The 18,499-nt window shown below is 32.5% G+C and overlaps 1 protein-coding gene across 1 annotated transcript in view; it reads right to left on the bottom strand.

The window, feature by feature from the left end:
* Positions 1 to 18,173, bottom strand: part of LOC143076904 (uncharacterized) — a 313,655-nt gene extending 295,482 nt beyond the window's left edge. The window contains exons 1-4 of the mRNA XM_076252791.1: positions 17,863 to 18,173; positions 16,430 to 16,741; positions 15,521 to 15,556; positions 14,866 to 14,943 (exon numbers count right to left, since the gene is read on the bottom strand). Coding sequence (XP_076108906.1) covers positions 14,866 to 14,943; positions 15,521 to 15,556; positions 16,430 to 16,741; positions 17,863 to 18,079 — 643 coding nt within the window. The 5' untranslated portion in view covers positions 18,080 to 18,173. The remainder of the gene's footprint in view (positions 1 to 14,865; positions 14,944 to 15,520; positions 15,557 to 16,429; positions 16,742 to 17,862) is intronic.
* Positions 18,174 to 18,499: the final 326 nt, after the last annotated feature.

The raw sequence follows: 18,499 nt of genomic DNA, 5'->3' as shown, positions 1-18,499 counted from the left end.
GGTCTTACTGTACTGTTCATTTTTGCTGTTTACAGCTTATCTATATCTATAATAATATTCAAGAAAATAACCAAAAGTTGCAATTTTTTTTTAAATTACCAATTCAGGGGCAGCAACCCAACAACCAGTTGATCTATGCATCTGAACATTTTAGAGAAGGTACATCTTGACTTGATAAACAATTTGACCCAATCTCAGATATGCTCTAAATGCTTTGGTTTCACAGATATGTCAAAATCTACATTTTACCCCTATGTTCTATTTATAGCCATGGTGGCCATCTTGGTGGGTTGGCTGGGTCACTGGACACATTTTTGAAACTAGAGCTAAAAAGTGTATACAGGGGCGGATCCAGCTATTTTAAAAAGGGGGGTTCCATTTACATGTCCCAATTCAAATGCATTGATCGTCCAATAAAAGGGGGGTTCCAACCCCGGAACACCCCACCCCTTCTGGTTCCACACCTGATATAGGCCAAGGTGCTAGATTTTTACAGACATGACAGATGGCATATAATTTTACATATAAAAGATTTATAGAAAGAAAAATGGGGATCAATTTTTGAAATTTTTTAAAGACGTTAAATGAATAAAACCTGAGGATTCCGATAATCTGATAAAAATCACAATTTAACACAAAACATGATAAGCACGTATTGTTATGTGTTTACTTTTCTACATTGGCAAGAGGTATACGCAGCTACTTTTGCATAGGTACTATTTCTGTACTTAAAATATCTAGTACTGGAAATTTATTTTTAATATTTAGTACTATTTCTTTACTTTCAAATTATTGTAATATTTAGGTACTTTTATTTTACAGTACTTGATTTGTACTAAATATTTTGGTACAGAAATAATACAATATTCCAAGTTTGAAAGTCATAATTTTAAGAGATTTGAAATAGAAAAACTTTTAAAATGCTGAAAATGAAATGGTAGTAACCAAAAATCTGTAGTACCTAAATTTCAAGTACAAATTAAGTACTGTAAAATAAAGATACCTAAATATTTAAATAATTTTAAAGTAACAAAATAGTACTGAATATTTAAAGTAGATTTCCAGTACTACAGATTTTTAGTACAGAAATAGTACCTATGCAAAAGTAGCTGTGTAGGGGAGGGTTGAGATCTCACAAACATATTAAACCCTGCCGCATATTTGGGCCTGTCCCAAGTCAGGAGCCTCTGGCTTTTGTTAGTCTTGTATCATTTTAATTTTAGTTTCTTGTGTACAATTTGGAAATTAGTATGGCGTTCATTATCACTGAACTAGTGTATATTTTTTTAGGGGCCAGCTGAAGGACGCCTCCGGGTGTTGGAATTTCTCACTACATTGAAGACCTGTTGGTTACCTTCTGCTGTTGTTTTTTTCTATGGTCAGGTTGTTGTCTCTTTGACACATTCCCCATTTCCATTCTCAATTTTATCCTTAATAAATATAGTAAATGATAAATTTTGTAGACACATGTTTGGAAATTGTCTTTGAATAACTCAATGTATCCTATATATATATGTCGTGTACATTTTATTATTTTGTACAGGTTATTACTTGTACAAAAACTTTGTAGGAGTAATTACTTGTATGATGCCATCATACGAGTTATTACCTGTACAAATATAACTGTACCAGTAATTACTTGTACAATTTTTGTTGAGAAAAAGATAATAACTTGTACAACACAATATATTTCACTTGTATGTGCTTTTACTTTTGGTTGAAACAAAATATTTCATTGAAAAACATTTTTTTTTTAGTTAATAGTAAGTCTGGGATTGTTTTTTCAATTGTCGGGTATTTTTCAGTTACTATTTTTTCGTATTTATTTATTTATTTGTGTGTATATTTTTGTCCAGCCTTCATTTTAGGTGAAAAAGCGGGACATAGCGATCGCACATTGTGACGGCGTCATTGGTCCACAAGTATTCACTCTGTGGTAAAAAAAAATATGAAATTTTAATTACTTTCTTTAACTGTGCTGGACAGAAGCTTGTTTATGATCATAAGATAGTATCCAGAAGTAAATTTTGTAAAAATAGAATACCTGCCTTTCAGTATTTTTCATGAAATGGACTTTTTCTATCGGGAAACATTACATTTGTTAAAAAAATAACACCATTTTTTCCGTATTTTACTTATTATAAATGGAGTTTTTTTTGCCAGGGAACAATAGATTCACTCTATTGTTAAAACTTTTTAAAATTCTAACAACTTTCTTAAACTATTGGAAATTTGTCAAGGTAGTTTTTGATAAAGTTTCAAGTCCAATCAACTTGAAACTTAGTACACATGTTCCCTATGATATGATCTTTCCAATGTTAATGCCAAATTAGATTTTTTTTTTATCAAATTTCATGGTCCATTGATATGGAAAATGATAGTGCGAGTGGTGCATCCCTGTACTTTGGACACATTCTTGTTTTAATACTATTTGATATTTGATATGGGCTTTGCTAATTGTTGAAGGCCGTTTGGTGGTCTATAGCTGTTTATGTCTGTGTCATCTTTTGTTTAGAGATGTCTCATTGGCAATTGTATCAATGACAATGAAATGTAAAAATAATTCAGACTCACGACAAACGCCGAGTAACAACATAACCAAGCATGAGAAATTGAGCAAATTAAGCTGAACAGCTTGTTGCCACTTTAGTACTGACTACTGGTACAAAGCGACAAAGTCGTTTAAAGTGAAATTAAAACAATACCCTTCTACATTTTATTTTCAAAAATAAATCATAATAAAAAGTTGCATATGTAAAATCATATACCGGAATAAAAGGTTAAACCTAATAGATCAAAGTAGAAGCACATACAACTCAAAGATATGGTGTTGTACAAGTTATTATCTTTTTATCAACAAAAATTGTACAAGTAATTACTGGTACAATTATATTTGTATAGGTAATAACCCGTATGATGGCATCATACAAGTAATTACTCATACAAAATTTTTGTACAAGTAATAACCTGTACAAAATAATAAAATGTACACGACATATATATATATGCATCATTCATATTTACCTAGAAGATATTTTCTTTTCTTTTAACAGTTTGTTAGATCTGTACTATAGTATATATAGGATCTGATCATACACCAAAGAACATATTTGACAAACCTTAAAAAAAGTTTAGATTTTTTTACCCTCCCTTAAATAGATGATCATGAAGTTTATGTTTAACTGTTACAGCCTTTAAATAGTATATATATGTGTGGCTATTGCCCAGAATCAGGGTCAAACAAGAATGTGTCCTCAGTACACGAATGCCCCACTCGCACTATCATTTTCCATGTTCAGTGGACCATGAAATTGGGGTAAAAACTCTAATTTGGCATTAAAATTAGAAAGATCATATCATAGGGAACATGTGTTCTAAGTTTGAAGTTGATTGGACTTCAACTTCATCAAAAACTACCTTGACCAAAAACTTTTAACCTGAAGCGGGACAGACGGACAAACGAACGAACGCACAGACCAGAAAACATAATGCCCCTCTACTATCGTAGGTGGGGCATAAAAAACTTAATTACATGATTGTGAATCTGCTATTCAACATGTCTCCTCTTTTTTTTGGTGGTTTACTGTTCAGTCTTCTATAATTAGTTTTCTAAATAATGGTGTGTGGACTTATTGTTGTTGTTTTGTTTTATAAGATATAAGTTTCTCTTCCACTTGTAAGTTGTGAATGTGTCTTTTAATTTTTCTGTATCATCATGACCATTCTTTTTAAGATTAACAACTCATTGAGGGAGTTGACAAGACAATTTTGGTGTTGTTAGTGTTAAGCTATAGTAAACAAGGTTTTCAGTATATAGTGTAACGATCAAATATTGCTAGTTTTCTCCAAATTGCTGATATCACGCATGATTTTAAGGTAATTTTCATTCCAGCTATTTGACATGTTTGACCTTATGACCTATTTGTTGATCTTGTCTTTTTAAACATAAACATCGGGGCCTTTTATAGCGGACAATGCGATATGGGTTTTGCTCATTGTTGAGGGCTGTACAGTGACCTATAGTTGTTAATGTCTGTCATTTTGGTCTCTTGTGGACAGTTGTCTCATTGGCAATCATAGCACATCTTCTTTTTTTATATTGTTGACCTGCCAACACAAGGCCATGGAAAGTATAGGCTGACCAATTATTCATCTTGTTGTCCCCTTTCTTCTGATGCAAGGCAAAATGACATACATTTTTCAATCACAAAGTTGAAATGTCATTATGAGAATTTACAATGTACATGTACATCATACATGACAAATTGATAGTTACTGCTTATAATTGTTTGCTACAAAACAGTCTCACTATAAATGAGATCTAATACTTACCAATTTATATTCAGTTGTTGGAAAAATGATTGGCACTGAAATTAAAAAGAATAAAAATTATTTTCATGCATACATGTACAATGTATATATGTTGAGTAATAATTTGTAATGTTGTACAAATTAAATTTGTACAGATTTTTTTGTACATACAAGTTATCAGTGATTTAAGATCTTCTGAACAAAAATGGATGATGCAAGGACACAGTCTTTTGCTTCGCATATTTCTGTCATATTTTCACAACTTCATAATACAGTCTAATACTGAGCATTGCCATATTGATACAAAAACATTATACATTTATAAGACCACACAAAGATTTTGTATGGATATGAATATATGGTATATTAAGCAAAAAATAAAATTAGAATTTAAACCATTCAGGTATCCTCATGTCCAGATTGAAGACTAGGAGAATAGGATTAAATGTTAGGTTGATGTGGTTTTTTTTTAATTTAAAACATTGCACTGGTACATTTTATAAGATACACCTATACATGTATCTGACACCTGTTGCAAGAATGTAGGTGTCAAAAAACTTATAACTTGTACAAAAACCCTGTACAAATTATAATTTGTACAAACTAACATCTTGTACACAACATATACATGAATATTATACAGGTACAAATAACTTGCATAATCTGCAAATATTTTTACAAAATATACTTGACAATCAGGTGGATAGTTTCATCAACGCATCATGGCATGTGTGTGTGTGACATTGGCATTCATATTGCATGCTGCATCTCCTTATTTTGAAATAAGCATGGTATCTTTTTTAAGATTTGTATCAATTTGACAGTTCTAAAAAAGGTTTAAACTTCAAAAGGTTATTGCTTTTGGCACTGCAGTTTTGTAGACATACATGTATACAGATGCAGAATTCATTTTGTGATTCATATAAGCATAAGTTTTTTAAAAACAGAGAACAGAAACTACAGATTAAGCCATTTTTTCTAATAATGGGGCATATCTCCTTGACTCCACAAAATTTCCTCAATCTGTGCTTTGTGGTAATAAGCATTGTGTATATGTAGTAGCACTTTCATAATATTTAGTCGAGACAAACTTATGTTGGATTATGAAACATTATAACGAGACTGCCTATGATCAATCAGGTATCCAATATCCAAGTACATGTACATGTAGTTACAAAGCATATATTTATAAAAATAAGATGTGGTATGATTGACAATACATGTATGAATAAGAGTTTAAAGACATTCACAATTCTCCACAAGTGACACAGAAATAAACAACTATATATGTAAACGACTGTACATGTACAGCCTTCAATAATGAGTAAAACCTTATTGTATTTTGTATAAAACAATGATTTTTAAAGTTGATTCAAACTACTATTCTGGATAAAGAAAGATAACTCCAATTGAAAATTATGTACTATTGCGCAATATGATATTTCTTGCTATTGCAAAGTTTAATTTGGACTCTTTATTCCCTTTATTCCTAAACTGTTGGGACCAAAACTCTCAAAATCAATCATAACCTTACTTTTGTGGTCATAAACCTTGTGTCAAAATTTCATAGATTTCTATATACTTAAACTAAAGTTATAGTGTGAAAACCAAGAAAATGCTTATTTGGGCCCTTTTTGGCCCCTTATTACTAAACTGTTGGGACCAAAAACTCCCAATATCAATCCCAACCTTCCTTTTGTAGTCATAAACCTTGTTTAACATTTTAATGCTTATACTAAAGTTTTAGTGGGAAAACCAAATGTTTTCAAACAATAACGACGACAAAGGAGTGCAACTTCTAGAAAAAAAATAATTGCATCGTAATTTCCTGTCGATATGCACATAGACTAATAGTTTGTCCTTATTATTTACACAGTTTCATAAAATTCTGTTGTATGGTTTGAAAGGAGCTGGGATGACAAGTAACAGGACGGGTCAAACACATTATACTCTCCTCATTGTTGCCTGGCCGGGGTATAACTACATAAACAGAGGACAACCACTGCAGGGGCAGATCCAGCAATTCTAAAGGGGGTGTTCCAAATATATGTCTCATTTAAAATGCATTGATCATTAAAAAAACTAGAGGCTCTAAAGAGCCTGTGTCGCTCACCTTGGTCTATGTGCATATTAAACAAAGGACACAAATGGATTCATGACAAAATTGTATTTTGGTGATGGTGATGTGTTTGAAGTTCTTACTTTACTGAACGATTTTGCTTCTTACAATTATATCTATCATGAACTTTGCCCATTAGTAACAGAGAACTATATTTGGTAAAAATTTACATAAATTTACCAAATTAATGAAAATTGTTAAAAATTGACTATAAAGGGCAATAACTCCTTAAGGGGTCAATTGACCATTTAGGTCATGTTGACTTATTTGTAGATCTTACTTTGCTGAACATTATTGCTGTTTACAGTTTATCGCTATCTATAATAGTATTCAAGATAACCACAAACGGCAAAATTTCTTTAAAAATTACTAATTGGAGGGCAGCAACCCAACAACCAGTTGTCCAATTCATCTGAAAAATTCAGGGCAGATAGATATTGACTTGATTAACAAATTAACTTGTTGTCAGATTTGCTCTAGATGTTTTGGTTTCATAGTTATAAGCAAAAAACTGCATTTTACCCCTATGTTCTATTTTTAGCCGTGGCGGCCATCTTGGTTGGTTGACCGGGTCACGCCACACATTTTTTAAACTAGATACCCCAATGATGATTGTGGCCAAGTTTGGTTTGATTTGGCCCAGTAGTTTCAGAGGAGAATATTTTTGTAAAAGTTAACGACGACGGACGACGACGGACGCCAAGTGATGAGAAAAGCTCACTTGGTCCTTCGGGCCAGGTGAGCTAAAAAGGGCCCCCTTGGATCCACCACTGCACTGACATCAGATTCTATTGATACATATTATCAAAATATCATCACAATTTTCATGATTTTATTTTGTTAAATTATATTATTTTTAGTAAAATGTAATGAGGGGGGTCGGATGGGTCATGATCCAGAAATCTAGAACACTGGCTTAGAAACATGAAAAGGGTCCCGACCCTGCTCTGTAAACATGTATTATGTAAATCTTTTATCATTTTAATTAGTGTTATGTCTAGTGCTACAACTCAGTCTATCTATCTATCTCTATCTTCATATTTCCGCACTTAGTCACAACTTTAAGGAAGCTATTAAACCAAGAGTTCCAATGGTGAAGTTGAAATCATCCCTTCGTAAATTTTACGGACGCCATCACGAGTTGGTTGACTGTTATGGAATAACCGTTTCACAAATGATATCGGATATGTCCCTTCCCTATCATGAATTTGACCGACCGAATTAGACTATTTACCGGATTTGTAATCACATTATAAGCAACACGACGGGTGCCGCATGTGGAGCAGGATCTGCTTACCCTTCCGGAGCACCTGAGATCACCCCTAGTTTTTGGTGGGGTTCGTGTTGTTTATTCTTTAGTTTTCTATGTTGTGTCATGTGTACTATTGTTTTTCTGTTTGTCTTTTCCATTTTTAGCAATGGCGTTGTCAGTTTGTTTTAGATTTACGAGTTTGGTATCTTTCGTCCCTCTTTTTTTAAGTATTACGTGCTGTTGCATGCATGGCTTATTTACAATTTAAAAGAAATAAATTTGCAGTAATATTACGTTACATTGCATTGGTGCTTAGAAAAAATAAATAAAGTAAAAATATAACAGTGATTAAATTTGTTTGTTAGCTTTTTGGTCACGAATGTTTGTCTCTAATATTTAATTAACTGTGCATTTGTATTCAGATATCGCAGATCAAATTTATTCGTTCATTGTGTAATCATACGTTTTTTGATTGAGTTAAGTCTGACAATTGGTATTTTATCGTATGTTTTTCTATGTTGTGATGTTATGCTATTGTTTCAGAAAAAGGGAGAAGGTCTGGATCCATTAAAACGTTTAATCCTGCTGCAAATGATTGCACCTGTCCTAAGTCAGGAATCTGATGTACAGTAGTTGTTGTTTGTTTATGTAATATATATGTGTTTCTCGTTTTGTTTATATAGATTAGACCGTTGGTTTTCCCGTTTGAATGGTTTTACGCAAGTAATTTTGGGGCCCTTTATAGCTTGTTGTTCGGTGTGAGCCAAGGCTCCCTGTTGAAGGCCGTACTTTAACCTATAATGGTTTAATTTTTAAATTGTTATTTGGATGGAGAGTTGTCTCATTGGCACTCACACCACATCTTCCTATATCTGTTATCCTATGTATATTTCTTGTTAAAACTATGTACATGTTATGCAGTTTTTAGAATAATATACAATGTCAACTGTGTCTGTGTCATTGACATTGTATTAAACTTATTGTCAAATTCATACATTTTATCTTGAATAAAGTCAAAGCCAATTTATCTTGGGGTTGGGAGTGGGGAATGGCTAATTTAATTAGAATGGGAAGTTACTTAATGCAGATGTGGTTCTGGTACCCAACCCTTGAATTTTCATATATTATTTAAATAAATAAAACCTATTTTTTTATAGTCATTACCCTCCTTTGAAGTAAAATGGTTGCACCATCCCTAATATTTTTCAAATAATATCTAATTCAGTTTATAAAACCTTTATGCCATTTAAATATATTTTTTTCGTTTTTGAAAACAGTAGGGCGAACGAACACATGGCGAAATGGTCATGCAATAACTTGAATAAGCCAAGGACGAACGGACTTGACATGAAATTTTGTTTGTTTGTACATGTCCTATACAAATATATGGAAACCCTGATTAGCAACGATTCAACATTGCATTCAACACACTTAATAAATGTACTTGTGATTGTTTTAAAAAGCGATCTGAGTGATCTACCCAAATCTTACCAAAATAGCTAAGTTATCTGAATCTGCCTCTTGTTGCGTGGAACGTTTGACAAGTCGTTCCCATTTTCAAAGCTGAAAAGCGACTCTCTTCTCGGAAAATAATCCCCCTCTGCTTGGTTTGCATATCTTTTTCCATTTTAATTCAAATGTCCGTCCCTCCAGGTACAACATTTCTTATGAACAATCGCACCCAGCGTCCTTGTCGTCTGCGTCATAACATCTAAAAAAGGAAAACCGAATCCGGACTCAATATCCCGATTACGTTACTGGTTCCCGCTGAAGCATTTTCAATGTCTCAGTCTATAAATTTTAGTATATTATAAGAGGGTGGTAAAGGGGGGTACTGAACACGGAAACACGTGAAACAAAAATCGCAAAAACGAAGCACGAAAAATAAAAATCGGGAAAAACGAAACACGAGAAATAAAATTGTAAATATAAAGAAAAAAAGTACCAGCAGTTATTACTCAGCCGATTTTGGAGATCATGTATATATATTGACCTTGTTAATGGACATACAAACCTTGTGGTTACCTTTAAGCGTCTGTTACTTGCATCTGATTTGAAAAAAAATTTATTATGATGGACTTTATTACATGTATAGCATACATAAACAATAGAAAATAGAATGGTAACAATATACATGTACATCAATTTCTATTATATTGCACAAGTTTCAAAAAGTACTATAACTCCCTGACTTTGAGTTATTTCTAATTTACTTTTTAATCAAATGCGGGAAAAGGCAAGAACGAGAAATTAGAAGCACCGACACGAAACACGGAAAATAAATAAGGGGAAATACGAAGCACGCACATCAAACCAAACACGAGAAAACGAGATATAAAACACCAAAACACGAAAACACGTGAAATAAAAAGACCAAAAACGTTGCACGAAAATAACCCTTTACCACCCTCTTATAAGTTCTATCGTTGTTGATACTGCCTTTTAAAAAAAGGAATGACTGGCCTCGGAAATTGAATAACGGCATTTATAAAATTGCACCTGTCTTGACACCTTCGACTTCGTTTTCTGAAAAACTAATTAAAGGGTGATGAGGGTGTCACTTTATATATTATTAGACCCTTATTAGGTAAAGTGCTAAAATATGGTTCACGATGTATTCATTCGTGGGTTAACCTTTCAAATAGAGTCTATATAAACTCCAGAAATAAGCTGCATATTTATGAATTTTTAGTGACGAGGGGTGAGGGTTGGATGGGTCTTCATCCTTAAATGAGGGGGGATAGGACCTTTATCGAGACTCCGGGATGTTTTTAAGCTCGGGAATTCGGGATTTACCCTACCGGGATCCGGTAATTATTTTTTCGAATTTCGGGACCTCGGGATTTCGTATTTTTTTAGCCCGGGATTTCGGGATTCAAGTGTGTTTTTAAGCTCGGGATTTCGGGATCAAGACCCCTCCTGGTGTCACAGAATAGAAGTTCCTTCATAATATAAGTTCCAAAAGGAAAAGATATTCTGGAACATAATTTCCCCAGGAATAAATATTACAGTACATGTTCCTATAACGGAATAAATGGTATAGAATATTTGTTCCAACAGGAATAGGTATTATGACATTGTTTATAATAAAGTGTCCACTGGAACTTCTGTTAGGTGGAACACATATACGTTGACACTTACCCACTCTTAAATACCGAACTTAAAACATGAAATACAGAGGTCCCGAATTTAAAGAAATTTAAAACCCTGACATCCCGAAATAGGAAAAAGAGAATTGCCGGATCCCGAAAGATCATCAATCACAGGGGTTTGACTGAAAAATCAACCGGTTCGCACGAAATTTCCAAGTTCAAAGTCAGTTGATTAGGTTCACCTGGTTGTGCAGATTAATTAAAAATATTTATGTCTCTGGCATACATGTCATTCTCTCTTAAATATTTATATAGCTATAGGTAGTGAAAGTCAGTGAATGTTATATTAAAATGGGTATATTTTTAGGCAAAAATGACACACCCTTCAGAGTTCTGTGGTTTTTTTTTTGGCACTGCTCAAGATGCATTCTTATTGACTTTATATAGTTTTGAATTCACATATCATACATGCAGCAATACACATAACTTTCAATAACCCCCTCACGATCCAAGATTCTGAATGAGGACTCATGCTTAGCAAAACAGTATGATTGGTGTTCGTTATAGTTTTTCCATCCGATGTTATGAATTTAAACAATCCTACCATTTGATATTTAGGGGAAGAAATTTTTCATCTTCCCCTAAATATCAAATGGTAGGATTGTTTAAATTTTCAATTTTTTTTTCCATGCAAATCTTCCATATTGTCAAATTATAAGATCAAGAAGCATATATGCAGAATAAGGGAGGATTAAAGTTGAAAATAAGGGGTACAGTAACAAGCATGTGTAGCAACAAAAACAAAAATTATCAATCCTGAAAAAAATCCTCCTTTTCTACAGGCTTTTCAAATGGCCCGGTGTACACACATCTCCTGATAAAAATAAAAAAAACAAAACTTATAAGCTTGAATAAAAAGAGTGGTGTATGCTCCCAAATGTCACTCACTATTTGGGGTACATGGGGCTCATAACAACGACCCCCCTCAAACCGGCAAAAGGATTATAAAGTTGATATTTAGATTGCTATTTTACTGTCAAAGTCATAGCCTAATATGAAGACCAAAATTTCTGGCTACATGGAGACATTTATGTCTACTATTAATATTAACATTTGTGTAATAGGAACAGAAGCGTCCAAGATTTTTGGAAGTGGTGACATTGTAGAAGAACAAAATATTAGCAGATTTTATGTCAAAAATGATTTTTATTTTGAAATCATCGGCAAAGGGGGCATATATATGACATCTATGCCACCGTATTAAAAACTATTTAAAAAATCACACATTCATTCGTTTTTAATTGAGACAAAATGAATAAAGATAAAAATAAAGAATAACAATCAGTGTCTATATATATATATATATATATATTCAGATTACTGGATGGTCATGAACGTGAACTGGACTGAAAGGCAAAACAATGTTTTATGTGACCTCGAGTCCTCTTATTTTTGACTGATTAAGCAGGGGTAGATCCATGTAACCAATTTTTACACTTATAACAAACAAGAGACAAAACTCACAAAACAAATATGCTGGGACTATACCCCCCCCCCCCCCCCCCATCCCCGAAAATATATTTACTAACTGTGATTATAAACAGAATAAATCAACATATGACCATGGAAATATCACATCCATGTCCTTCTGATCCTTACTGATATTTCTATTCTCATTTTACTGTAAAACAAAGGCGAATTAGGTAGAAGTGCTTTAACAACAAAGATATATTCTCAAACGTATATTATTGAATAATACATTTAGCGTAACTTCAACATTTCATAATAAAAGAGGGACGAAAGATACCAAAGGACAAAAGATACCAAAAATAACTTATAAATATCTGATTCATTTATTCACACAGCCCAGTCACACAGTCAGTCAGGTTTTAACAGCATCTGTGATTTATTACAAATAGCCGACATCTTTTTAAAATATGGTTTCAATGGTAATTAATTTGGTGATAATTTGTGAATGTCCTTTATTTTTTGGTTACTTATATAAATTCCTTTACAAATTATTTTTTACTGTCGAAGACTTTAGAGAATACTGATTTTGTGTTCGTCTTATACTTTTCTCTGCATGTAAACATTAATAGGTTACTAGAGGCTACGTTTCGCTCCCCTGTACATATTTATCCCTTTGAAAGAAAACAAAATCCAAGTTGGGATGCTCTCTGTCATGCTTCCTACATAAAACAGTGAACATTTTTTTGTTCTGATTAGTGAGTGTATAAATATATTGTTAAAATGGTAATTAAGCCAGTTGCTTAATCATTAGGTCAGAATTGAGTAAGGCTTAGATGGTGTTGTAGTACCTGACTTATCAGAGGCATATATTTTTTTTTTAAATGTACATACATGACATATATTGTATTATACAGCTATGTGCTATAATGTGTTACTGTCTTTTGAAGTCATGATAGTACATATTTTTAGTGTTTTGGCCATTCTTTCTTCATTGCCATATTCTAATTGCCAAATACTTTAAAAGGGAGGGGGGAGGGGAGGGGAGGGGAGGGGGGAAGGGGGGGGGGCAAGGGAAATAAATCAAATTTATCTAAATATGAGTATACTTTGTAATCAGTTATAGAAACTATTATTTTAAATTAACTCCCATTGACTCAGCAGATACATCTAACCTTAAGTGGAAATTATTCATTTCAAACAAAAAGATACTATAAGAATATTTTTATACTTGTATCAAAGACATACATTGTAAATACATTTGTACATTGTACATGTACATGTATGTCTAGAGATGTAACTATACAGTTTAAGTAAAATAAAATTAAACTTGAGAAACAAGGACTGTTTGAAAAGGTACATTTTTTTAATTGATAATTTATGTTTAAAATTTGTGTGAAATTTCTCATGTTGAATGAATGTGTCACCCTTTTCACCTTTTTTTTTATTCATTTAAAAATAAGGGGATATGTGGTATGATTGCCAATAAGATTACCTCTGAGTTCAACTGAAAATTTGCACATGCATTTTTAAAATTCTAGATTCACATGTATGACTACATTTAATGTGTAAATTTTATGTTTAATAATTATACATACAATATAGCTTATTAAGGAGGAAAATGTGCACAAAGAGGCTTAGCATTAACAGATAATTTTAACCATTATGCAAATATTCATGTTTTATTATGCTGTTCTAATTTTTTTGTCAGCTTCTACACTATTTTTAGATATACTCTCTAGAAAATAAAAAGCGATGGAAAATAAATTGTTAAAAAACATAATCAATTTGGTGTAAAATTTTCTTGAAATTAAAAATGAGTTTTATTATGAGAAAAAAAGCTGCGTAACACAAAAATATATAATGGAAACACATGTAAAATGTTTTACGTGCGTTTTTAAAACATACGTTTAACGTACGTGATGTATTACGCCCGTTTCAAAACAGGCGTTAAACACCCGTTTTGGTACAGGCGTTTAACGCATGTTGGCTAAAACATGCGTTTTCCATACGTAAAACGTACGTTTTACAGACGTTTTTTAAAACGTATGTAAAACGTGCGTTGCACTTTTTGCTGTGTATGAAATCACATACATAACAACTTTACGGCGATTATAGTGAAGAAAGATGTTTGATTTGTTTATTTTGACAGGCAAATAAAGGAATATAAGCCAAAATGTAGACGTTAAGCATTGTCTTAAATAACTTGATTAAATTTCAATTCATTGTCCTTTAAATTATCGATTTTTAATTGGTCTGGACGAAAGGGGGAAAAAAAATTGTCACCTGCTCGCCCATGGGATATAGTCTATTGCCCTCATATTAGCCAATCAAGGTATGGCATTGTGACTTGAAGTCTAATAACATTAACTAATTATGGAATGTTAACGGAAACAAATATATCCTGTTATCATTTTATAGAGGTATGTTTGCTGTTAGCTCAAACGGAAAAAAAATGTATTTAACAGCGAAATATTTCAAAAATATGATGACCCCTTTTTTCGTTTGATGTTTCAGAAGTATTCATGAGAAGTAATTATATCGCTTAATGTTTGAATAATCCTCTTAAAAATGTCATTTAATAACCCAATTATGATTTTGGACACATACATAATAACACTTACCAAGTATGTGTTTAGGGATAACTTCATCATGTTCATCATGTGTTAATTCTTCTTTTTGGATATAAGTCACACGCACATCTTAAACAAAAATAATGCATATTTTGTTTTACACATAAAATCTTAGATTTAAATTTTTTGAAACAAGTTCACCGGTCTTGCTATCGAATAAAGCCATTATACAGTGTTTTTCATGTTGTTCATTGTAAGCAAAAAAGCGCTTACATGAAACAATGTATATTATAAATCTGAAGCAATTACCTTTTAACTGACGTTAAGCTTTTTAACTATTTGATACAATGCTGATACGGATATGCTGTCACTGTTGTATCAAATCTTTAAACAGGTTTATTAACAAAAGTTTAACCGAGCATAGATACTTCACAATGTATGATGGTTTTAAATACTATTTTGCAGTTTTACTAAATATGGTTAGTTAAGAAATGTATAATAGTTTTAGCATCATAAGCTGATTGTCTCGATTTTCAACTGAAATATTGGACCAATGTTATATTCACTTGAAAACGACATTTTTTTCCAGATGCTATTGAAGTGTTCGTAAAGTTAATGTTGCTTTACACATGTTCTACTGGTCACAAAAAAAATATATCATTTGTAACATAATCAAAATGATACATATCTTAAAGTTTATGCTTACCTTTTTTTATTTCTCTGTCTCTCAGTTGCTTTATGCCTGAAACAATAAAAAAACAAGCTATGTGTATAATGAGAGAACGGCAAGTATTTTGATAGGCTGTACTTTTATAAAAAATACCAAAAAAAAAAAAATCAATAAGAAGATGTGGTATGAGTGTTAACGTTCCTTGTACATCACAATATATAAAGAAATAACAATTATAAGCCAAAGCACGGCCAGCAATGTGGATCCTTGGCTCATACCAAACAGTAAAGAATAAAAGGCATCAGAATAACAAGTGTTAAATATTTCAAACAAGAAAGCAAACAGTCTAATATATTGAACAAAAAATAAACTAGAAGCACTAATGAAACACGCAATCAAAATACAAGCACTGAACACCATTCTCAGGACTTAGGACAAGAACAAAAATATGCGGCGGGTTTGAATGTTTTAACAGGCAACAGCCTTTCCCTCCCCTGACAGTAGCGTAACATGACAACATAAAAAGATATTTATTCAAGTAATAAAATTAATGGTAGGGTTGAGATCGCCCAAAACATGTTTAACTGCTAGCGCCGTATGTCTGCACAAGTCTCAAATCAGGAGACTTTGGTCTTTGTTAGTATGGTGTGTGCTTTATTTTAGTTTATTTATACGATTTGGAGTTAAGTATGACGTCCGTTCTCAATGACCTAGTTTAATTTAGAGGACAGCTGAAACCAGAACTGTCGCTCTGTATTGAAGACCCATTGGTGGCCTTCGTCAATTACCTGCTCTTTGGTACAATTTCCATCTCAATTCTATGAAGTAGGACGGTTGGATTTCTTCTTCGTTTTTAATAACTTGTTTAGATGAAAGTGAACTTATTGCAACAAAGGACTAACATATGGTAAGATGACGTGAAGTGAATCAATAGTATATAAATACCTATTTGACACCACTGTATTTCAAGCTCTGAAACCTGATTGTTTTCCATTTCAAAAGCAACATCATTATATTGACCATGTCCAAGAGCTTCTACAAGGCGTTTGTAAGCGTCTTCACCTTTGCGTACTAATTTGTTGAGTAAAATTCTGTTACTCTCGTGTCGAGTATGTGATAAACAACCAACTGCCTCTTTTTCTTCAGTATCTAAAACACCCGTACCATAAAGGTGGTCTAATATATCTGTTTTGCAATCCACATCATTGACAAACAGCGAGTAATTCTTTTGTAGCTTTATGACGTGTTTATGGATTACTGAAATATAAGAGAAGTTAGTGACAAAAGGAGCATATACAAAAGGCGCAATCCAAAATTTGACTTTACTATGTTATGTCGTAATCAACAGCGGCATGCTACTCTATACTACTGTTGCCTTAAGTAATCAACATGTTGGAATTTTTTTTACAACTAGTTTAGCATGTTTAAAATAGAATAGGTGTAACTTATTTATATTGTTTTTTATTATTATTTCGTGTTAACGTTTGAAACTTTTAAAGTGTTTCCCACGTTAAAATGTAATTAGTTGTCTTTGGGTTTGAAGATTTCAAAAAGTTGTTTAAATATTGAAGTTAAAGAGCTAAATATTCATCTTAGATTGTGAAATATGATTGAAGAGGTCAATTCGTAAAATGACTCAATATGACTTAAAATAGACGATCGCAACTATTTTTGAAGAGAACTTGGTGTCGGAGTAAACAAGCAACATAAATTTAATGTAACAATGTATCTGGTAATGTTGTCTCACCACTTTTTGAAATATATTACCTCAATTTGTTTGAAAAAACAATTTTGGAATAGACTGTGAATTTATTCATATTTTGTGGTTACCGATTTCCGAGGATTCAAAATATTCATCCCGTGATTATACTAAAATCAGCATACAAGCCTACGGAAAATTATTTTTGTAGGTTACCGATATCGTCGAAAATATGAAAATTGATAACCCTTGAATAATGATAAATCCACAGTTAGTAAAGTATTAAAACGTGATAATAACTTATTGTTAATAGGTGACACAATGTTGCATGAACACACGTTTTTAATTATAACTTTAAATTGAGTGTTATTGTGTGTAATCGTGTATGTATGATGATGGACACAAAAAAGGTTTTCTGTCATTTCCAGTGAGAGGGTTACCGCTATAGAACCAGGTTTAATCCACCATTTTCTACATTTGAAAATGCCTGTACCAAGTCAGGAATATGACAGTTCTTGTCCATTCGTTTTTGATGCGTTTTGTTTTTTTGATTTTGCCATGTGATTATGGACTTTCCAAATTGATTTTCCTCTGAGTTCAGTATTTTTGTGATTTTACTTTTTCCCAAGGTCGATGGTTCATATTTTGAAATTTAACATTTTCTGCTGAAACAACTTACTTATGTCCTTGCAACTAATATGTTCATCACACTTTTCACCACACTGCATTTTACTAACAAGTTCTAGAACGTCAGTATTGTTTTGGTTCGATTCTTTTAGGACATCCCTGAACACCTCCAATGTACCAAAAGGTCGCGCAGTCAATATATCGAGCAGAACCCTGTTACGTTCACGTTGTGTGGTTGGTTTGATAATTTCCTCTCTGTCTTCTATCATCAAAATACACCTTGAAATCAAGCTATCCAGAACCATCTTGTCAAGTACTGTTTTAGTTAGTAACTCTTCATAGTGAGGAATTAGATCATGTTGTTTCTGGTCTGAAACAATAATAACTGCTATGTGATCATTACATGTAGACATATGATGAACCAGATTCATGTGAATTGGTATATAATTTTTCACTGTACAATTAACCTATGTCTACTACCTTGGATGCAAAACTAAAACATAGGCATCATTAATCAAAGGCAATTACTGGGATTAAAAATAACTGTTTCGTGTACGTTAATTTTTACGGGACGTATTATGTTAAACCTTTTTTTGTCCGTCCGTTTTTGGAGAATGTCCAGTTTTCGGACAAGTACTTAAAACTGCTTTGACTGACTGGTTCATATTAATTAAAATAACCTCCGTTTA

Source organism: Mytilus galloprovincialis, chromosome 5 (genome assembly GCF_965363235.1).
Source record: "Mytilus galloprovincialis chromosome 5, xbMytGall1.hap1.1, whole genome shotgun sequence".
NCBI classification, from domain to species: domain Eukaryota; kingdom Metazoa; phylum Mollusca; class Bivalvia; order Mytilida; family Mytilidae; genus Mytilus; species Mytilus galloprovincialis.
Note: the sequence above shows the minus strand (reverse complement) of the source record. Positions and strands in the feature narration are given on the sequence as shown.